Below are 19658 nucleotides of genomic sequence, written 5' to 3'. Positions count from 1 at the left end.
AGGATATTGGTCCTTTGCTCCTTAAGCATCCAGAAATAACAGGGTAGGGAGGGAATATAATATCCCCCTCCACAGGGGCACTGTGTGGCACAGGTACCCAAATGGCTGCCTAAGCATGGTGTTTTAAACAAGACAGGCTGTAATTTTCACTCTGAAGCTGCTGCTTGGGTGGATCTTGCCCAGGTGCCTGCACTGCTCCCCTGTGCCTTTCCCTGTCACAGCTCCAGTCCCGGCGGTGCTGGAGGAGAGTCGTGGTTTCCCAGCCAGGGAGCTGCAGGTGGGTGCCAGGCAGGTGTCCTGGGCACAGAGGGACCACGTCAGCCCTGTGCCCATCCCAGCCTCCCTCCCTGGGCACTGCTGGGGGCTCCTGGGCACTGCCAGGGCCTCATCCTCGCCATGAGGGATCAATGTCCGCGTGTTCTGGGAGGTGCATCCACAGGAGAGTCCTGCAGGGACAAAGGACTTGCCTGGGGCAGGCAGGTTCAAGGAAAAGATTTGCTGGTTCTTGCTTGATCTTTCATAGACGTTCAGGAAAATGTTAAAGTGACAGGTAAAGGTCAGGATTGGGGTGGCTGGTTGGGATTCAGTGGAGCTCAGTGTCTGTCCCCTCTTCCATGTAATGACCTGTTGTGAGATGGGTTGAGAGTGGCTGGTAAAGTTTTGATTTTATTTTATTTTTTATGGAGTAGAAATGTTGTTGTATTGGAGCTGCAGAGGATTCCTTGTAAGTAGTTTCTCTTTTCTTTGCTGGCTTTTCTTGTTACTTTTCTATCTGCCCAATGGTCTGGGTGAGCTATTCAATGCTTTTTACTTTAAAGGTCAGAAATACCATTAAAACTGTATGAATTATGGACTGAATAATACTTTTTTGTTTCTTACTTCAACTTTTTGTAAGTTTTCTGTTGAAAAAAAAGGTAGTAGATGGTTAATTTTAGCAGACATTTGGGGGGTTTGAAGCTTTGGTTTTGATTAATTCAGGTATAGCACCAGTTCATAGACATGAAATTGCTACTTGATGTACCATTTATTGCCACTGCCCATATAGAACAAGAGGGAAATTTAGGACAATTTTGTATTTCCAGGACAGTTTCAGGAAACCTTTGCCAGTCTCCATGATATAATCTGTTAGGAGGTCAATTCACTGGTAATATTGTAGACATTAAAGGCAAAAAAGAGGAAAAATCTCCCTTGTAGGCTGAGTCAATAATATGAGCCATCCGTATAAATGAGTATTTTAATTGGTTTATTGGAGTTTATTCATGCAAGTAAATTTTGTAGAATATCCTGGTTTTTATGTAAAGGGAATCTTTTTTTGTTCTTTGGATGACTGCTGGTCATTTTTTTCTTCCTTATCACATTGTAGAAAAGTAATGTGATTACTGAACAACTTGAATTAATTGGAAAAAACTGAGATAAACAAGTGCCCATTCTCCCTCATCTTTGCATATTAGCTTAATTTGAGACCTGATCCACGATGAATAATTAAACAGTAAAAATTAAAACTTGTGGTCATAGCACTGCAGCACAAATGAGTGCATACTTGTTCTGTGCCAAGACTTATTTTAGTATTTAGAATAAACCTGAGGGTGTAATTTCATCACATTCCTAACGAAGTGTTTACACTGAGCTAGACAGTGGTAGCTGACAGTCCTCACTGGGGCCTGCTCTGGAAAAAACTGCAAATGTGTGAGTGCAAAGTGTTGAAGTGCTGCTCCCTGTGTTGGTAGCAGGGCACAAGAGCCGGGGCTGTGTCTTCGTGGGGCTGGTGCCCTTCACATCTGCACAGGGATTTTCTAAACCACCTCATTCTGGTCCCACTGCCCTGAGCACAGACACCTCCCAGCTTGCTCAAAAAGCCCCATCCAGCCCAGCCCTGATATCTGTGTAGCTCATAAAAGGAAGAGGGGGCTGAGGTTTGGTAGGATTTCCTTTGATACCATTCATTACATTTGTCTAACCTTTCAAAGATACCAACCAGTCGATCTTTCTTTTTCAACCCATCAATCAGTAAATAAAAAATGAAATTACAGCCCTCATAACTGACTTTTATCTCTTCAAATGGCCTGACATTTTTGTTTTCAGCTGCAGGCTCTCTCAGTTGAGCTGGTGTGAAGGGGGAGCAGACGGCCCGATGACGGGCAGCTCTGAGATCACTTCCATGGAATTTGGGATTTTTTAATCATGTTTCCCCCTAGCAGTCGCCTCTGAATGATAAGTAGTGGATGTCAGTGTGGATTTGGAAGAAGAGAAGGTATCTGTTTACATGCAAAACTTTTTAATTAAAAAACAGATACAGAGCCAAGATATTTCTTGCATTCCTGTTGCTCTACCTGGAGGGTTGGTTGGTCTGCAGATGGTTCAGCGCACGAGCTGTGCTCTGTGCTGACACTGGGGGAGGGAAAACGCAGCTATTGGCCCTTTTTGCCTTCAAGTTTCAGCAGTTCAGGCATCTGGGGCAATTTCTCATCATATTCCCAAACCTTCTCTGCCATGAGTAGGAGAGGGTTCTGCCTGCATGGGCCTGAGCTGCCCAGTGGGTGTGTTGGGCTGGCAGAGATGAGATCTGCTGGTCCTCCTGGAGGGTCTGTGCAAGACCACTAAACATTTTCAGAAGCCTCAGTCATTCAATAGAAACATTAGGACATTTCCAGAAATAGTTTCCAGTGTTTTTGTAAGTTGGGGAGAAAAGCTGGTTGGGTTTGTCACTTTTTTTTTTTTGTTTGTTTTTATTTTTTACAGAATTAATTTTGATGGGTAAGGTGGAGGCAGAGAAATTTGAAGTTTGCAAGTGGTATTTATTTATTTATTTATTTATTTATTTATTTATTTATTTATTTATTGCACTCTGTTGTGGCGGTAGTTGTTCAACCGCAGAAATTAAAAAGTCGTTTCTGAATCAGCTTAATCCCAGAAAGATCAAGACTATTATGAGGAAAAAAAAAAACCAAAACAACACAAAATTTAGCCCCAAAAAGTCAGAGTATGGTGGCTTTGAACAGTTGCATTCCTGACTGTGACCCAGGAGAGGAAGAGTGTTTTATTCTTCAGGTGCAGTATGGATCTGTGCCATCTGCTGAGGAAGTGCCACCCCAGGGAGGTGCTTTAAAATGGGGACACCTGGCCATTGGAACTGGCTCCACAGCCCCAGAGAGCCCCTGGGGGCATGAAGGGGTGCAGTAATGAGGGATTTTTACCTGCCACCACACTGGTTTGCATTAAGAGCAGCAGTCAGTTTTATGCTCTTCTTTTCTCTAGGAGTTTATTGTTATAAAAAGAAACTTTTTAATCTTAGACTGTTCATGAAATCAGGTGCAGGCTTGCCTGCTAATCAGTGGTTTCAGTGGTGCTTTTACTTCATCTAAAAATTCATTATAGGGATTACTTTAATAAAGGCCATATGCATATTTTAAGTGTGTTTTTGTACTATTTTTAGAAAGAGCTTTCAGTTTGTAGTTAATAGTGTAGAAAAATGTCTAGGTGGATAAAACAAATACAAATATAATAGTTACAAGATCTACTCATAATTAAAACCCAAGGGGAGTGAAGACAAGCAATAAATCAGTGTTTGTATGAACCAGATGTTGTCTATTTTGGGCAGTGGTGGAGCTCCACGTGGCTCTCAGAGGTGAGGCTGAGGCTTTGTGGACAGTAAAATGTGCTTTTCTAGCAGAAGCTGTTAGCCTTTGTGTCTTGTGCCAGAACTGAGACACTTCTGTCACTTGCTGCTCTCCAGCCTAAAGGTGAGCTTAGTTCACCTGTCTGCAGCTGGATAGTTTATGGAGCTTGGGTGTTTGAGAAGGTTTAAAATGGAGAAAGAGAGAGTTTTTAAGAGGGAATCCACACAGGTACCAGGATGCTGCTGAAGGATCACATCCTGCAGCAAAGCAGCATGTGTGTTGTAAGCATTTTGCAAAACCAAATATGTTTTAAAAGCAAAATGGAAAAAAAAAATCTGATCTATCCAGGCTGATGCTATCTGCTCTCAGGAGCAATTTGATCATAACCCTCTTTATATCCGTCCCTTCTGTGGCTGAAGTTCCCTGCCTTAAAATGAATTTGTTCTGAGGCAACTCACTGGGGGAATCTGAACTGGTCTTTGCTATCAGTGACATGTGTTTAATGACATTTTACTGCTTGCCTTTTGCCTTACCCAGCTCATCTGAGGAATCCTACTGCTAATTGTTGTATTATTATTGTTATTATTGTTATTTTTGTTGTTATTTGCTGCCCCTGCAGCCCTTTGGGGAGAGGTGGCACTGGCACTGCTGGGGCTGGAACTGGGCTTGTTCTGGGATCATGGGAGACTCATCCCTCCCACTTCAGCTCCCAAATCACCTTTCTCTCTCCAAATCTGAGCAACGCAAGGCCAGGTGAGCCCAGCCCGACCCTGCTGCCCATAGGTGGCAAAATGCAAATTTCATTGCGGCAAGACAATATTTTCCTTTTGGATTCTGGGTTTTGTGTGCTTTTGGAAAGCATTTGGCAGCCACAGCAAGTATGTTTACAAAAAGAGCAGAACTGGTAAAGTTCAGGTTCGTGTTTGGATTCAGCCCCAGCAAACTGAAGCTGAAGCTGTGCCAGACGTTTGAAGCTGCCAGACGACAGTTCATCTCAAACAGAAAGCTGAAGAGGGGGAAAGAAATTTGTCAAATGTATTCCATGTGGAATTTCAGGCAATTTAATTTGATTCACTACACTCTGAAATGTCTTGGACTTCCCTATTGTTTCTTTACTTTAACACTAAATTTGATACCTTCTGGGATCTTCAGTGCTTTGTGCTGTATTTGTCACGTTCTCTAATTTACTGCCTTCAGTCTCTCTCGGTTTTAATTGAAGGGACTGAACCCTGCAAAAGTGCTCCATGAAATTTAAGGTTGCTAGTTTAATCTAGAAGTTGTTCTTCAGGCGAGGTGACAACTTTTCTTTTGGACACCACTGTAAGTAAGAAGGGCCAGAGAGGATGAATATAAAAAAGAGGAAAGGGAAAGTTTCAGTAAACCTCATCCCTGTGACTCTGTTGGTGGCAGCAGCAGCAGCCAAGCTCTGTGGCTGTGGGGATGCTGTGGTCAGGACATGTTCCAGGGGGGCTGCAGAGGCCAGGAGGTTCTGCTTGGGTCAGTGATGACCACCACCAGCCTGCCTGGATCTGTGTTTTATTGTGGTTTTGCTTTTCCAGTTAATTTGCTGCTCTGTGGATGAATTTCCTGTGGAGTCAGTGTACACTGGAGCCCAGCTCCAGGGCAGGATCCTCTGGCTCTCTGCAGCCTGGCAGCTCTGACACTGGCCAGTGTTTGTTACCCCCACAAGGGCAGTTTGGGCAGCAAGGCCACTTGCTCTCCTCCTGCTCCCTCTAATCAACTGCCAGACTCAGAACCCAGAGCCTCCATCTGTAAATAAAACTCACTGAATTTGTCCAAATGTCAAAGCTCTTGAGCCCACCAGGAACCAAACAGTGTTTTATTCTACATAATAGTAATTTTTCTTGAAACCTGCAGACTTGTGTAGGTTATAGCTGAAGGTAAAGGACTGCTGCTGCTTTTTGTGCAGGCAGAAGAGCAGAGGTGCACAGCAGCTACAAGTTAAATATAGCTACCCTGCCTTGACTCTTTCAGGTAACAAAGTCTTCCATTTCTAATATTCTTGCCTGAAACATCTATTCCTTTACTGCATTGGGTTGTGACTCCCTGGATCAGCATGTGTTCACACTCGAGCCAGGCTGAGGAAGATGAGAACACTCAACCCCAAAGCTGTCAGTGTTTACACACAAGTCAAGTCCATAAGGAGTTCAGTGTCTTTACTGGTGTGTCTGATTTTTTTTTCCCCCTGACATGTGCAGCCTCTGTTTCTAGGTGCTGAGAGTTTGTTTGTTTGAAGAGTGTGAGCAGGGAGAAGCCTGAGGCTGTCTGACACAGCTGCAGTTGGAGCATCTCTTTCAACTTCTTTTCCTAGACTGAAAATGGCCTCTGTTCACTTTGGTTTTTTCCTCACTAAAAATCTTCCTGCAGCTCCCAATGTCTTCCTAATACACTTCTGGCAAGGTGAAAAGAGATCTGTGGCAGGGAGGAAAACTCCCCAAGGGCAGCAGGTTGCTGGCAGTGGGGCAGGTGGGGCTGGCAGGGGTGGCTGTGCAGGAGCTGTGTGTCCATCCCACTTCCCACCAGTGCTCCCAGTGCTGGGATGTTCCTGTACCAGCAGGGCTGGGCTCTCTGCTGGGCCCAGGAGGGCTCCAAGCCTCACATGGGGTTGTCTCCCAGTGAGCACAGTCCCAGCCTCCCTACAGTTCCTTCCAGGGATGCTCCTGCCCACAGGAGTGATGGGCAAGCAAGCAGCTGTTACAGCCTAGAGATTGCCCTACCATTACACAGACTCCACCCTTTGTAATTATCTCACCAAGCTTCCATAAAACTCGCAGTTCTTCCTCAAGAAATGCATAGTGCTGTTTAAAGTCTTTTCCCACATAGGTAGTTTGACAAACATGAGAGTGTTGTGGAGATCATTAGTGCTAAGAGAAAAACCTCCAAATAAAGCGCCCTGGGATTTATGTGCTCTGTGCTGGTAATAATAATTAGAACATATCCTACTGCAGGTAACTCCCACAACTTGCACTTTGCTCTGAAGCTGGGAAACTCATTGATTAATCCATGGGGTCAATCAGTCCATCTTGTTTGGAGAGTTAATCTCTGGTGTGCACCAGGACCAAGAGTGAATCAGGTTTATTTACTGCTGCTTAATCAGAGAACCCAAACTCTCCTGTAGAGTGGTGAGAGGTTTGTTTCTACTTAGCCTTTAATTGCAAAATGATCTCATTAGTGCCATAGTGAATCTCAGTACCATCCTACAGACGTGTGGAATTTAAAGAGCAAAGAACAAAAATGGTTGCCTGCAAAAAACTCAGCATCTGCCACAAAGTGTTGTGCAGTTGGTATTGGCAGGATTACCCACACCAGGCTTCTCTTTATTGGCCTTTTAATCTGGAGCTGGACCATCAGCTGCACATCCCAGTGGCTTTCTGTCTACATTGCTGCTAAAAACAGGGCAGGACTGTCATGCTGAAACTGCTAGGAAAGGTTTTTATCCAAAGATAAAGATGCTGAGAACAGCATGGAAACCAACAGCAGAGTCACTGTGGTGTTTACCAAAGAAAAGGACAATCCTCCAAGTTATCCCAGCAAAGAACTTCAAACCTTGTAAGTGTCCTTACCTCTTTCATCAGGCCCTGGCTCATGTATTAACCATTATTATTAACCATTATTATTAACCATTCCTGAGATGCCCCAGTAAGGGAGAGAGGGTGGATCTCAAATGGGCAGTGAAATCCCAAATAAAGCAATCCTTGCCAAAGCAGGTGCTGGAAACCCAGAGGTGAGGTTGCATACTCACAGCAAAGCCCTGAGCATGAAAATGTGGAAAGCAGTGAAAAAGGTGTTTAACATGAGCACCAATAGATGCAGGTTCATGTTTCTGTGCTGAAGGAAATGCTTGAATGTGAGTCCACATCCTGCAAATCCAATTCAAACTCGCTGCCCTTTGAAATCTGGGTAGCATCTCTGTGCCTTTTTGGCAGGAATCTGCTGGATAAAATGTAGAAAATCGGGGATGAAAAGACTCCTCTTAATGCTAAATACCAGAAAGAGAATAGAAGGGAATATTCCCTTTACTAATACTTGTTTCTAATCAGATAAAAATAAGTGACAGTGTAGGAAGAATCCCTCTACTAACTGCCAGAACATGTCGATTTATCAAATTTTTCTACCATTGCTCTTTTTTAGAGCTCAGCTCGGAGCTGACAGTGTATGTTTTACAGTGCAGCAAGGTAGATTGATTGATCCTAAATAGAAAAGCCTTTGGGGTCTCGAGCTGATGTTTTAGCTTCAGAAAAAAAACTGAGTAAAGCATGTTAATGTAGAGAAAGGAGCCTGGCTTAATTGGACCAACTCCTGTCTTGCTGAAAATTAATGGCTGGCTGGCTGTTGCCAGAGTGATTCATCTTTTCTATCATGTTCTATAGTCCTTCTCTCCAGGGGTCTGTACTCCCCTCCAATTCCAAACCAAAAATGAAATATACTTCTTCATTTTTTCTTCCTTAAAAACATGTATTTTAGTTGAATTGGCTTCCAGTAAATGAAAAATAGCACAGGTGGGAATATGAAGGAGGCACTCAGTGTCTGGGATTTAGATTTTTGTTTTGTTTGAATGGGATTTAGATTTTTTTTTAATGTACCCTTAACTCCTCATTGCTACTGGCTGGCTGCACACATGACAGAGTGACTTTTTAAAGGATCCCGATTTGTCTGTTGAATTGTATTGTTCCTTTTCTTTTTCTCTAGCCATGGAAACAGAAATTCTCTGTAAGCAAGAGCTGATAAAAGTGAATATAAAGCTGGAAAAGGTGTTGAAAGCATTTAGGTGGCTCTGGAAATGAAAAGATTACTTTTCCATGTAGTTCCATCAAGCCCACAGAAGTATTTTTTATATATATTTTTTTTTTAAATTACTTGTGGCATGAAAAAGCCTTGCCATTTTCCCCATAAAACCTACAGTCCTGGCTTTGTGGAAGCAAAACAGCTGCAGGTGACAGTGAGGCAGTCAGGAATTCAGTGGTGTGTGCCTAAAACCCACATCAGATCGTGGAGGGGGTTGAGCTTTGCCACTTAAAGAGGGCAAATTCAAAATGTGCTTTTAAACATAAAATGCTTCAGTGTCCCTTTTGAAATCTATCTGAGTTTCTGCTGGAGGCAGATTGCTGCTCCTTTGCTGATTCCAAGGTGTCACCAGTTGAGTGGCACGTGGAGTCATTTCCAACAAGCATGTAATAGGTTGGGAATGTCATGAATGTTGTATTACTGCATAGTCTGAATAGGAGGATTCCCTGTAAGTGGAGATTACAAGAAGATAAATAAGGAAAGATTTTGTTTAACATAATTACATATGGTAAATTGTTATGGTAATTTACTATTATTCCAGTAAGGCAAATATTAGCAGTCATAGCTCAGAGATCATAAATAATGCACTGGAAAATTGGATGTAATGTTTCACATTGACCTGAGATTTGAGAAATGGGTAGAACTGCAGCAGATTTCTGTGCAATTAATTGCAAGAAAATAACATTAAGAACATGCTAAATCATGCTAAATGTTTTCAGCAGATGATAGACTGTGGGATAGTTCATTAATTTTCCAAAGTCATTCATTATATTTGTTTTTTACTCCAAGAACACTTAATGAATAATCAATGCTTTGTGAAGCTGAGAGTGTGAGAATGCACATTTTTATATACATTCATATACCAACCAAGATCCATCCATTTATTTCCTAGAGTTTTTTTGCATCAAAGCATTTTTTAAACTGTATACTCTTAAACTCAATCACTAGGGATGTGTTTATTAGTCTTTGAAGCAGCTGTTTGAATTGCTGTTTTTACCTTTTACCAGAAGAGTTTGGTTCTCCCACAGCGCTATAAATATTAAATAAAGACACTAAGATTTTATTAGTGTGATATCCTTTATGGGGACATGGTGGAAAATGTAACCTATAAAATTAGTAATGAGAAGATAAAAATTACACATTGTCTCCATCAGGTTTTACAGCCATCATTTTTTTTCCTATTTATGTGTTGTTTTTCTTCTAGAGAAGGAGAAGGGCTCTGAGCATTTAATGAACTGCAGGAAGCAAATCTGGCTGTGTATGGTATGATAGTGTGGGATTTACTGTAAGCAGGGGTGGGATAGACACAGGAGTCCAAGCTTAGATGTAGCACTGTGTGTAAGTGTGATGGCTCAAGTCAGTTTTAATTTCCACAAAACACTGAAACACCATCTCTGCGTTGTTGCAGAGTGGTTAAAATGCCTGTGGTACCTGGATACATCCATCCTTTTAATACAGAGAAACAAAATAGGACAAGATGAGACAAGAGGGAACAGCCTCAAGTTGCACCAGGGGAGGGTTAGGTTAGATATGAGAGAAAATTTCTTCATTGAAAGGGTTGTCAAGCAGTAGAGCAGGAGCCCAGGGAAGTGATGGAAGCATGGGAGTGCTCAAAGGACATGCAGATGTGGCACCTGGGGACATGGTTTAGGGGTGGACCTGGCAGGGGTGGGGTAAGGGCTGGACTCTGTGGTCCTAGAGGTCTCTTCCAACCTTCGTGACTCTCTAGTTCTATTAAAATCCTCTTGCCTCCATTTCAGCATTTGCCTTTTGTAGACAAGATATTTCAGTCACAGAGTAATTCCACTGTGTATTTACACGTACTCATGGGACTCCATTTCACACAGCAATTGCAATAATTTGTGTGACATCCCTTAAGTTTTTCACCCTGCACTAATTTGGAAATGCCCAGTAGTTTGTAGGGAGAAGCATCTGCTCTTTGCTTTTTGAGAGTCCATTTTTCTAATTTTCTTGTATTTTTCACTTGTGTCTGGGTGATGGAGGCAGTTTCCTGGCACTTTGAATTCCAAGACTCACATCCCAGCTTTGCTCCAGGTTTCCAGCATGGCCATGGGGAATTCACTCAGCTGCAGTTGGCTCCCACTGCTGTAAAACACTTTTCTCACAGACTCACAGAGGGATTGCACGAACGTAAAGAAGGATGCCTCGAAAATGTGGCCTTGTAAAATTTTATGCTGCTTACTTACTTTGCCCAATAAATGCAGCTTCCCAACAAGGCACAGCACGCTCTGCTTCACATTAGCACTTAATGGAGAAATCACTTTGTGAGCCCGTGCATTTTTGTGGTTAGCTGAATGGTTTCAGTTCTTAGGCAACAGGAGCCTCTCCACACAGGATATGTTTGGCATTTTTTAATTTCTGGTGGGGTGACACGCAGGGAATGCTGGCCAGGACTGAACCCCCTGAGGAAGCCAGAGGAGATGGATGAGTGCAGACATTTGGGAGCGTCAGGCCAGAAGTGCCAGGGCAGGAATTCAAGTGATTTGTTCATGATCACACAGGAGGGACATTTCCGTGCGTGGTGAGGACTCTGCAGGTTACCCAGACATCTGAAAATCCCAAAGGTTGCAGTTAAGCCATCCTCACCTTAATGGTGTTCACAGAAGGGGCGAGGGGGGGATTTGGCAGCTCAGATTTATCACTGGTCAAGAGACACAACTTGAAAAGCAGATGGATCCTGCTGGAAATAGTGCTGTGTGTTTGCTGCTTTAAAGTTCATCAGGCAAGAAACATCTTTTGCAGAGATAATCCTCAAAACCACAGTGAAAAACAGAGTCCTGAAGGGACCCATATCCTGAACTGTGGGATGATGTCCTGCCAGGGGGTTTATCCTAATAAACGAGTATTATCCCTCCTGCTCTTCCAGCCCTGTGCTGCTTGCCAGAGGGGGCACTTTTTAATGGACTAGGAGAAGTCAAAGGAAAATCCAGAAGGATAAGGCTAAAAGCGAATTCTTTGGTTTATACCATTTATAGTCCTATTAAATTCAGTATTTCTCTCAGACATTTGGGGGGCAAGAAGTTCAGTGTATTCGTACATCTTTCAAGATCCTGGCTTGATCATTTGACTCTGTCCAGCCAGCTTAACAAGCTAAATAATAAAAGGGAACAATGCAAAACTTGTTGAATTTTTTTTTTTCACCCTGTGTCTTTTTTGAAGTAAAATACCATTTTTTTTTCTCAGATGCCCAGCAGTTTGCTGCAGACTCCTGCAGCTTCTCTGCCCATCACTCAGTACCTGTTTCAGCTTATCAAACTGTTGTACCTCCTCCTTTCATAGAGAAGCAATTAAAAATGATGAGGGTAAAGGGTTAAACCTAAAAGCTTGCTAATGAGGGTGCCTTCTTGGTTTTCCTTTCATCAGGTATTAGATGTTGTTTTCAGCATAAGCTTTCGATAAGCTTCACTGAACATTTTTCCAGTGTATTTTTTAAAAAGTTGGTTTTTTTTTTACCATCCTGTAAAAATGATAGATGTGTGACTCTGCTGTTTATCCAAAATCCTAATTACTGATGCTGGAGCTTTTGAATGTTAAATTCGTGCAGTGTTCTTCAGTCTTCAGACTGGTCAAAGAAAGATTGATTTGTGTCCACAGAGAGTTTTAAGACTAGTAAACACAGCCAACGGTTGTTTATTTATTTTTTCCATTATTTGAAAGTCAAAAGTTGCATCAACTGCAAATTACATACACGTAGAGATTTCTAAGGGAGAAAAAGGAGGGAAAAAAGCAAAAGTTGTCTGCCATTGAATGAAATTTTAATTTCTGTCTCCACAAGAGCAAAGAGTAGGGGTAACAGGTAGAATTTGAAATTATGGATGAGATTTCCTTTCCTTGAGCTATGCTATTTATTATAGAACAATAGCTTGATTTTTTTTTTCCCCCTAAGCCTGTACACATATATTTGGGAAAAGTATTTTATATAGATAAATATATATAAATGAGGTTTATAGATTTTGTGGATGTGTGTGTGTATACATATACATGTATATGTGTGTATATATATGTATGTGTGTATGTATATATATATATGTGTGTGTGTGTGTGTATATAAAATATGTGTGTATATATATATGTGTGTATATATATGTATGTGTGTATGTATATATATATGTGCATGTGTGTATGTGTGTGTATATATATGTGTGTGTATATATGTGTGTGTGTATATATATGTGTGTGTATATATATATGTGTGTGTGTGTGTATAAAATATGTGTGTATATATATATGTATATATATATATGTGTGTGTATATATATGTATGTGTGTATGTATATATATATATGTGCATGTGTGTATGTGTGTGTATATATATATGAGTGTATATATATGTGTGTGTATATATATGTGTGTGTGTGTACATATATATATAGGTATATGTGTATATATATAAAAACCAGTGCAGCTCAGCATCAGCAGCCTTGTAACATCCCAAGGACTCATTTTCAAAGGGCAGCAAAGAGGATGATTCAGGATTTCTAATCACAGAATCTTTTGGGTTAGAAAACACCTCCAAGACCATTGAGTCCAACTGTTCGCCCAGCAGTGCCAAGCCCAGCACTGAGCTTTGCCCTTCCCTGTGATGGAATTGGGAGCAGCTCAGCTCTGCTGCATTCCCAGTGTGTTTGCTGTGTGTGAGCAGCTCCTGTGCCTGCCAGGGCCAAGCAGGGCCATCCCTGTGGGGCTGGAATCTCCTGCAGAGCTGCCCAGGTGAGCCAGGGCCATTGCTGCTGTGCAGAGTGACTGAAAACTCCGCAATCTTTGTGTCCTTGAAGCCTTTTCTGCAGTTCCTAAAGGCTCTTAGGAGGGGAGCTGGCTGTGCTAATCCCATGCTGAGCATTCACCTACCTGTGCCACCTGAGAGGAGCAATGTGGGGCAGAGAAGGTGCTTGTTAAAAAAAAAAGAAAAAAGAATCAGACGATTTCTCTCAGGGTTTTCTCCGTCTCTAGTCAAGTTTGTTTTAAACTAATGGAAGTAATTAGCAAGTCACAGAGGGACTTTGTCTACGAGGTAGCCATTTTTAGATAATGGAGCATAAAAGTCGACACAGTGACATATGACACCAGAGCAGCATCTTGGAGCCACGAGCTGGGTTTTAAGCAGATGTTTAAGTACTTTGAATACTGAAATCACTACATACACATATAGAAAGGTTGGTTGTTGTTTTTTTTTCCTCTCAGACTACTGTAGGGCTTTCTTTTAATCTCAATAAAATCAAAGTAAGCTCTGAAATGTTTTTTAATGTGCAGTCATTATCGCTCCTTTCTCTCTTCTTTAAATGCCTTTCAGTGAGTGATACTTGGGTACTTGGGGAGTAGGGATGGAACTTGAGTTTTATGTGACCATTACACAGCAGAGGGGTGCAGCAATACAGCAGCTGATGTGCCAGGTTCCTGGCAGTGACCATGGTGTTGAGCTGAAAATAAATAACATTTAGAAGTGAAGATGCACTTGATATGTTCACACATATTTATTGCAGCTGTGAATGCAGGGGAGATGTGCAGAAATTCCAGAGAGATGAAGGTGATCTCCCAGCAGGGTGGGAGATCCAGAGGTCCAGGGAACCTCCCCTCTGAGATTGTCCCAGTTCTTGTAGGTCCCAGCAAAGCCTGTGTGTGCTTACCCTCATCCAGAGCTCTCAGGTAGTTTTTATGTACTAGATAACTTTATCCATCTTATTTTTTATAAATCAATGCGTGACATTGGCTGTTTGTGCGCAGCAGTTGCTGCAGCATTTGGTAACACTTCCCACCACACACATAAAAATGTCCCAGTGTGGTCTAAATAAATACACAGCACAGAAAGCCTGTGTAGATGTACAGTTAGAACACAATCACAGCACCCCAGTTACTGAGGGGTGCAGTTTGGTGAAGGAGGGGAAGGATTTTCCCCTCCTCTACCACAGTCTGCCCCTCATTTCTCCCTACTTTGATGTGCCTGGGGGCTTTGACAGCCAGGTGGGTTGAGCCATTTCCTGGGTGCTTTTTTCTTTCACCTGTGCCATGGTTGGGTTGTTGTTTTTTTGGTTGTTTTTTTTTTTTTTTTTTAATTTAAATCCAAATTAGTCCTTGATTCAGCTCGGAGCAGGGCTGCAGAGCTGTGGTTGGTACAGGGGTGGAGTGCCCTGCATCCCTGCATCCCATCACCACAGCCAGCCTGGGTCCACCCATCTGAGCCAGCCCCTCTGCTGCAGGAGTTCAGTGTCTGCTGAAGCCCACCAGAGCTGGCCCAGCAGGTTCTCCTGCTCTCCAGGCAGGCTGGAGCATCTCAGCATGAGAACCTGTCTAGCAATCCGAGCTGTGCATCCCCTCTCACTCTCTTGAGATGTTTTTACGGGTACAATCTGTTTTCCTTCACCACATGTGTGTTCCGGCCCATGGATTACTGAGATGGCAGAAGGTGTTTGCTTTCCTGTGTTATTAGCTGCAGCTTCAATTTCTATCCGATTTGTCAATTCTGTCATATAATAGGGTTGAGGTTTTTTCCTGGTCTAATGTATGTGACATGTTTCATAATGCCAATAAAAATAGTTCTCAAACTAGACTGTGAAAGACTTTGACCAAAAAAAAGGCGAAAATAGAAATATCAGCGACTGGGGAGCTTTGATCTAACAAAGTAGGCTTTCAAATGACACGTTATGGTTTATGAAGCACAGTTTTACAGTTCCTTTTTGCAGTAGCTGTAACATGTGAGGGGTTGGCCAAGGTGGGAATGCAGCTCAGGACGGGGGGTCCAGTTCCAGCAGCAGATGCATGCTCCAGAATGGTTTCAACTTTTATTTCTGTGTTAAATTTTTTTTTGTTGTTTTTATATTTCTGATAATGGAATTGTTATGGGCTTTTGAATTTCAGTTAAGATGTGCAAATAGCCTATCTGGTAAGTAGGTTATTGAAGGGTTAGGGAAATGGAGAACATTTCCTGAAAAAAAATACCCACAGCATGGGTAATAGACTCCAGTTGAATTTAAAAGATAATGGCGACAAGGGAGAAATCCACTTGTACAAATGGGGAACAGCTGTGTTTGAGATCTAATGAAACTGTATCAAATACTTTAAAAATGGCTTACAACTTCTTCCCTGGGGAACAGAGATAAAGCACAAGAGCACTCCTGAAAGGTCGAAGAAACAGTTAAATCATTTCCTTGATGGTTATTAGAGATATAGAAGACATCAGTGAAAATTAAATGTCTGAAACTTGTATTTGATTGCTTTCCTTATCACGCCAATCTCACACATTTCTCCCATCTCTTCCTCTCTGTTCTAGTAAAATTTAATAACTGTGCTGGTAACAAGGGCGTGCGGTACGAAACCAACAGCCTGGACTTCAAGGTGAGGGCGGACGGGACCCTGTACGCCGCCCACCACCTGCAGGTGCCCTCCAAGCAGCTGATCCTGGTGGTGACCGCCTGGGACCCCCAGACCCTGGGCAGATGGGAGGCCATGGTCAGGTTTCTGGTGGCAGACAAGTCCCAGCACAATGGACACAAGGTAAGGGTTTTTTTCAAAGCTCTTTTTCCTGCTTTGTTCTTCGTTTGCTCCAAAGTGTTTTGTGTTGACTGGTGTGTGCTTCTTAAGGAAGTGTCCAGGTAGGAGATACCATAAGCAGCATCAATTCCTACCATAAGGAAGTGAACAGGTAGGAGACACCGTAAGCAGCATCAAATTCCTTGCAAATAATCCTTGAACCTCTCTGACAGAAATTATTTAAGGTGTCCAGTGAGGGAAGTGTTGGCTAAGTTCTGACTTACGTATTTTTGAGTGACCACTTGTCTCTGTCATACAGTGCAGATCATGTACATCATGTTTGCACCTCACACCTGATAATCTCTCGACTCCAAGTCAGACCAGGAGATGAAGGGTGAAGAGTCAAAACCAACCATCTTCCTGATGGTTTTAAGCTCAGATTTCTTTTGTGACGGCACAATCGCGCACTGGCAGCTCTGCCCTGCTCCTCATCTCCCCGGTTTTCAGAGTCACTCTTGCGAGCAATCTGCATGGCCCTGCAGCTTCCAGAGAGGAGATTTGGGCTTGTTCCTTCCCTTGCAAGGGCAGGGAGCGTTGCTGCTGCCTGATAAGGGGCACGTGCTGACACACGGGGCGGGCAGCGGAGCGCGCGGCGCCAAACGTGCCCTGTGCTCAGTGCCAGCAGCTCCCCTCGCCTGCCCTGGCAGGGAAAAGCCAGAGCCAGCCTTGCAGGCAGCAGGGTACAGATGGTTTCTTTCTGCTTTAGCTCCATACACGCTGCTGAAAGGCAGGAGGGCTCTGTCCCTGCCCAGCAGTCTGAGAGCAGTGTTCCCTCAGTGAAAATCTGCTGGTGGGCTGCACAGAGCCACTGCAGCTGGGGGCTGCTCCAGGAGAACACATTTCTGCTCTGCCCCTGGAGTAGCTGTCACTTCCTCACCTCTTCCATATCATTTTTGGCAGCAGCAGTTCACATTTTTATTTTCAGTGCTGGTCTAGGCTGAAGATCTTTCACTACACAGCATAAATGCAGTTATCTTCAGTTATCTCTGGTGCTGGCTCAAACAATGCAGGGCTGGGCTGGTTGGGTGGTGACATTTGGGCAGGATTTGGCAGAGAATTGTTGCCAAGAGCCTGGTTTGTTGCTGGATCTCGAGGACCTGGAGAGGAAGGATGAAGGTGTGTGTCCTGGGAGCAGCCATGGCTCCTCCAGGGACGGGTGGGGTCTCTTGTCCGTGGCTGTAATTTGGATTAATTAACCATTAATCAGTAATGGTCCAAACAGCAAGACTGGCCTCTGCTGCCATCCTGTCTGTAGTGCTTGGACAGAGTGCAGGGGCACGGTGGGGAAAGAAGGAGAGAATTCCTGTGCAAGTTGTTAGAATTCCACCATGTAACTCTGTGCTCTTTGGGAGAGTTTTTGCCACATTTGAGACAAAAAGGAAAATCTTGGACAGACTTAAATCTCTCACTTGCCCAGTGAGCTGACCCCTAAGGTTTTGCAGGGCTTGGAGTCATATGAATAAACTTCTGCTGCTGTTCAGTAGGGCTTGGGCTTGTGGAAGATGTAATTAAACCCTGTTTGTTATTGTCAACTCAATTTGCCATTTCTAACCAAAGAAATACTGCTTCCTTCTAAAAGTAATTAAATATTGAAGGAACAAAGTAAGATGTCTTACATACTGCTTTAAATTTCTTCTCAGTGTAGCAGAAAAAAAACCTGAATAAGCACACATTTCTGTTTTAGTAGAATATTTGGTTGGAAATTCATCTAATGTTAATGTAATCTGAACTCTGGTTGAAAACAGAGAGCTAAGCTTCTTAAAATTCATATCCCTCCTTTCTAAAAGCCTTATTAGTGTGTAGTTTGAGGCTGGATAAATACAGAAAACAAGACTAATGACAAGGTCATAAGCAGTTTTATTGTGGGTCCCTATAGCAGGCATCTGACTTGTGTTTTATTTAAATGCCTGTGGTTTTTGCAAGCAAAATAATCCTTTGTTTACTGAAGAAATAAATATGATTATGAGATTATTTAAAAAATAATAGTGTTTGAGCAGAAAAAAAGAACCCCAAACCTTACAATATCCAGTTCAATATGTTTCAGGCCATGACCCCTATATGCTTTGTGGCTTTTACTAGAGGCAGATTTCACATTTGGTTTTGTGTAGAGTAATATGACTCAAGCAAAATTATATATATATTTTTTTCTTTTTAAAGACATTTCAGATTGTTTTGTTATACTCAGGATATAGAGATGGCAAATGTGGGAGAAAAAGGAGGAGGTGACCTGAGAGAGGGAGGGAGACCAGTTTTCTTCTGGTGCATCCATTTATTTCCATTTTACTTTGTAAATTTGTGACTGATTTTGCAAAAATGCTGAACAGTTCCCAGACATTATAAATAATTGGCATGAAATTCAATTACTGCACCTGCAGATCACTGTTTGTTGGCACCTACAGCACAAGAAAAGTCCTTTTACCTTGGAGCAATGAGCAGTGGCCCTCAGTGAGGGCAGGCCCTCATGACAGGGGCCTTGCTGCCCCTCAGAACCCCCTCTGAAAGGATAAATCAGAATTTAGCTCATGATTATCCAGGGATTAAAAGTGCATCAAAACCAGCCCTCCTAGAATGGCCATTATGAGACATTTAGTTTATTGTGGAGGTTATAATACAGAATAAATGTTATGGGAGAAATGGATGTTTTTGGGACGCTGGCTGAGATTTTGGGGGGCCAGGAGTGAACCGTCCTGCACAGTGGGGACAGTGGGCTGCTCTCCAGGAGAGCACAGGGGATTTATCAGCAATAAATGATCCTTTGGGTCTGTGACCCTTTGCTGTCCCAGTGTTCATGACTGAAAATCTGTGCCACAGGCTGGGAGTGCTCTGGTGGTGGCCAAGGGCCTCCAAGGCCGCAGATCCTTTCTTCTTGGGCCAGTGCCCACTTGGTTGCTTTCACTGCACAACCAGAAGGTTTGGTGTCCATACCTGTGCCCCAGAGCCCTCAGCTGAGCCTTGCTCTTGATGCAGCCTGGCATTTTAATGGGGAGGGAGCCAGCACAGTGACAATTCCCCCTCTTCCACAGCGTTGGCCTGATAAATGTGATAAATGTGCTGCTTGCTTGAGATGACGGAACAACCTGCCAGATTTCACTGAAAAACAGTATAAGGAAAGAGTTCTAACTACTACATTAAAGTGTCATGCTAGTAGGGTGAAATGATAGAAAAGAAGGCAAATACTTTAAAAATGTATTTTATGATACATGAAGCATACATTTCCCCTCCTCCCCAGCGAACACTCGAATGTAAACTTTTTTTTTTCTGGTTAATACAAGTGATGTTAGTAACTCAGGGAACTTTTTTGTTCAGTCTTGCAGGAAACCTGATAGCAATTCAATTAGAAAATGCAAATGAGGTCACACATTTCCCACAAGAGTGCTGAATTACCCCAGAGGAAACTGAGTGATATTCCAGCATAACAATAAATACTTAAGATAAAGTTTCTTCCACCATTCTTGTCTGGCTGCCTGTTGTTCCAATGGAAAGTTTCAGTCTCGGGGCTGTGGGTGTAGTTTGGGAAGAAGGAAAAAGAAAATAAAAAAGAAAAGAGAAAAAAGAAAAGAATAAAGGAGAAAAGGAAAATAGAAAAGATGCTATTTTTATGAAGTAAAGTCTTTGTGGGTTGTGTCAGCATTTGTGAAAGATGAACTTGAGTGGGATAATGCTCAGAAGAAAGCAAAGTGAAGCTGGGCT

At 42.7% G+C, this 19658-nt stretch overlaps 1 protein-coding gene across 2 annotated transcripts in view; it reads left to right on the top strand.

Moving 5' to 3' along the window:
• Positions 1-19658, top strand: part of LOC129127871 (cadherin-4) — a 421144-nt gene that overhangs the window by 234195 nt on the left and 167291 nt on the right. For both annotated transcript variants that reach the window (XM_054644769.2, XM_077187244.1), the window contains one exon: positions 15709-15932. In XM_054644769.2, coding sequence (XP_054500744.2) covers positions 15709-15932 — 224 coding nt within the window. The remainder of the gene's footprint in view (positions 1-15708; positions 15933-19658) is intronic.

This window comes from Agelaius phoeniceus, chromosome 17 (genome assembly GCF_051311805.1).
Source record: "Agelaius phoeniceus isolate bAgePho1 chromosome 17, bAgePho1.hap1, whole genome shotgun sequence".
In the NCBI taxonomy this organism is placed as follows: Eukaryota; Metazoa; Chordata; class Aves; order Passeriformes; family Icteridae; genus Agelaius; species Agelaius phoeniceus.
The sequence above is the reverse complement of the archived record's forward strand: the minus strand, read 5'-3'. Positions and strand labels throughout refer to the sequence as shown.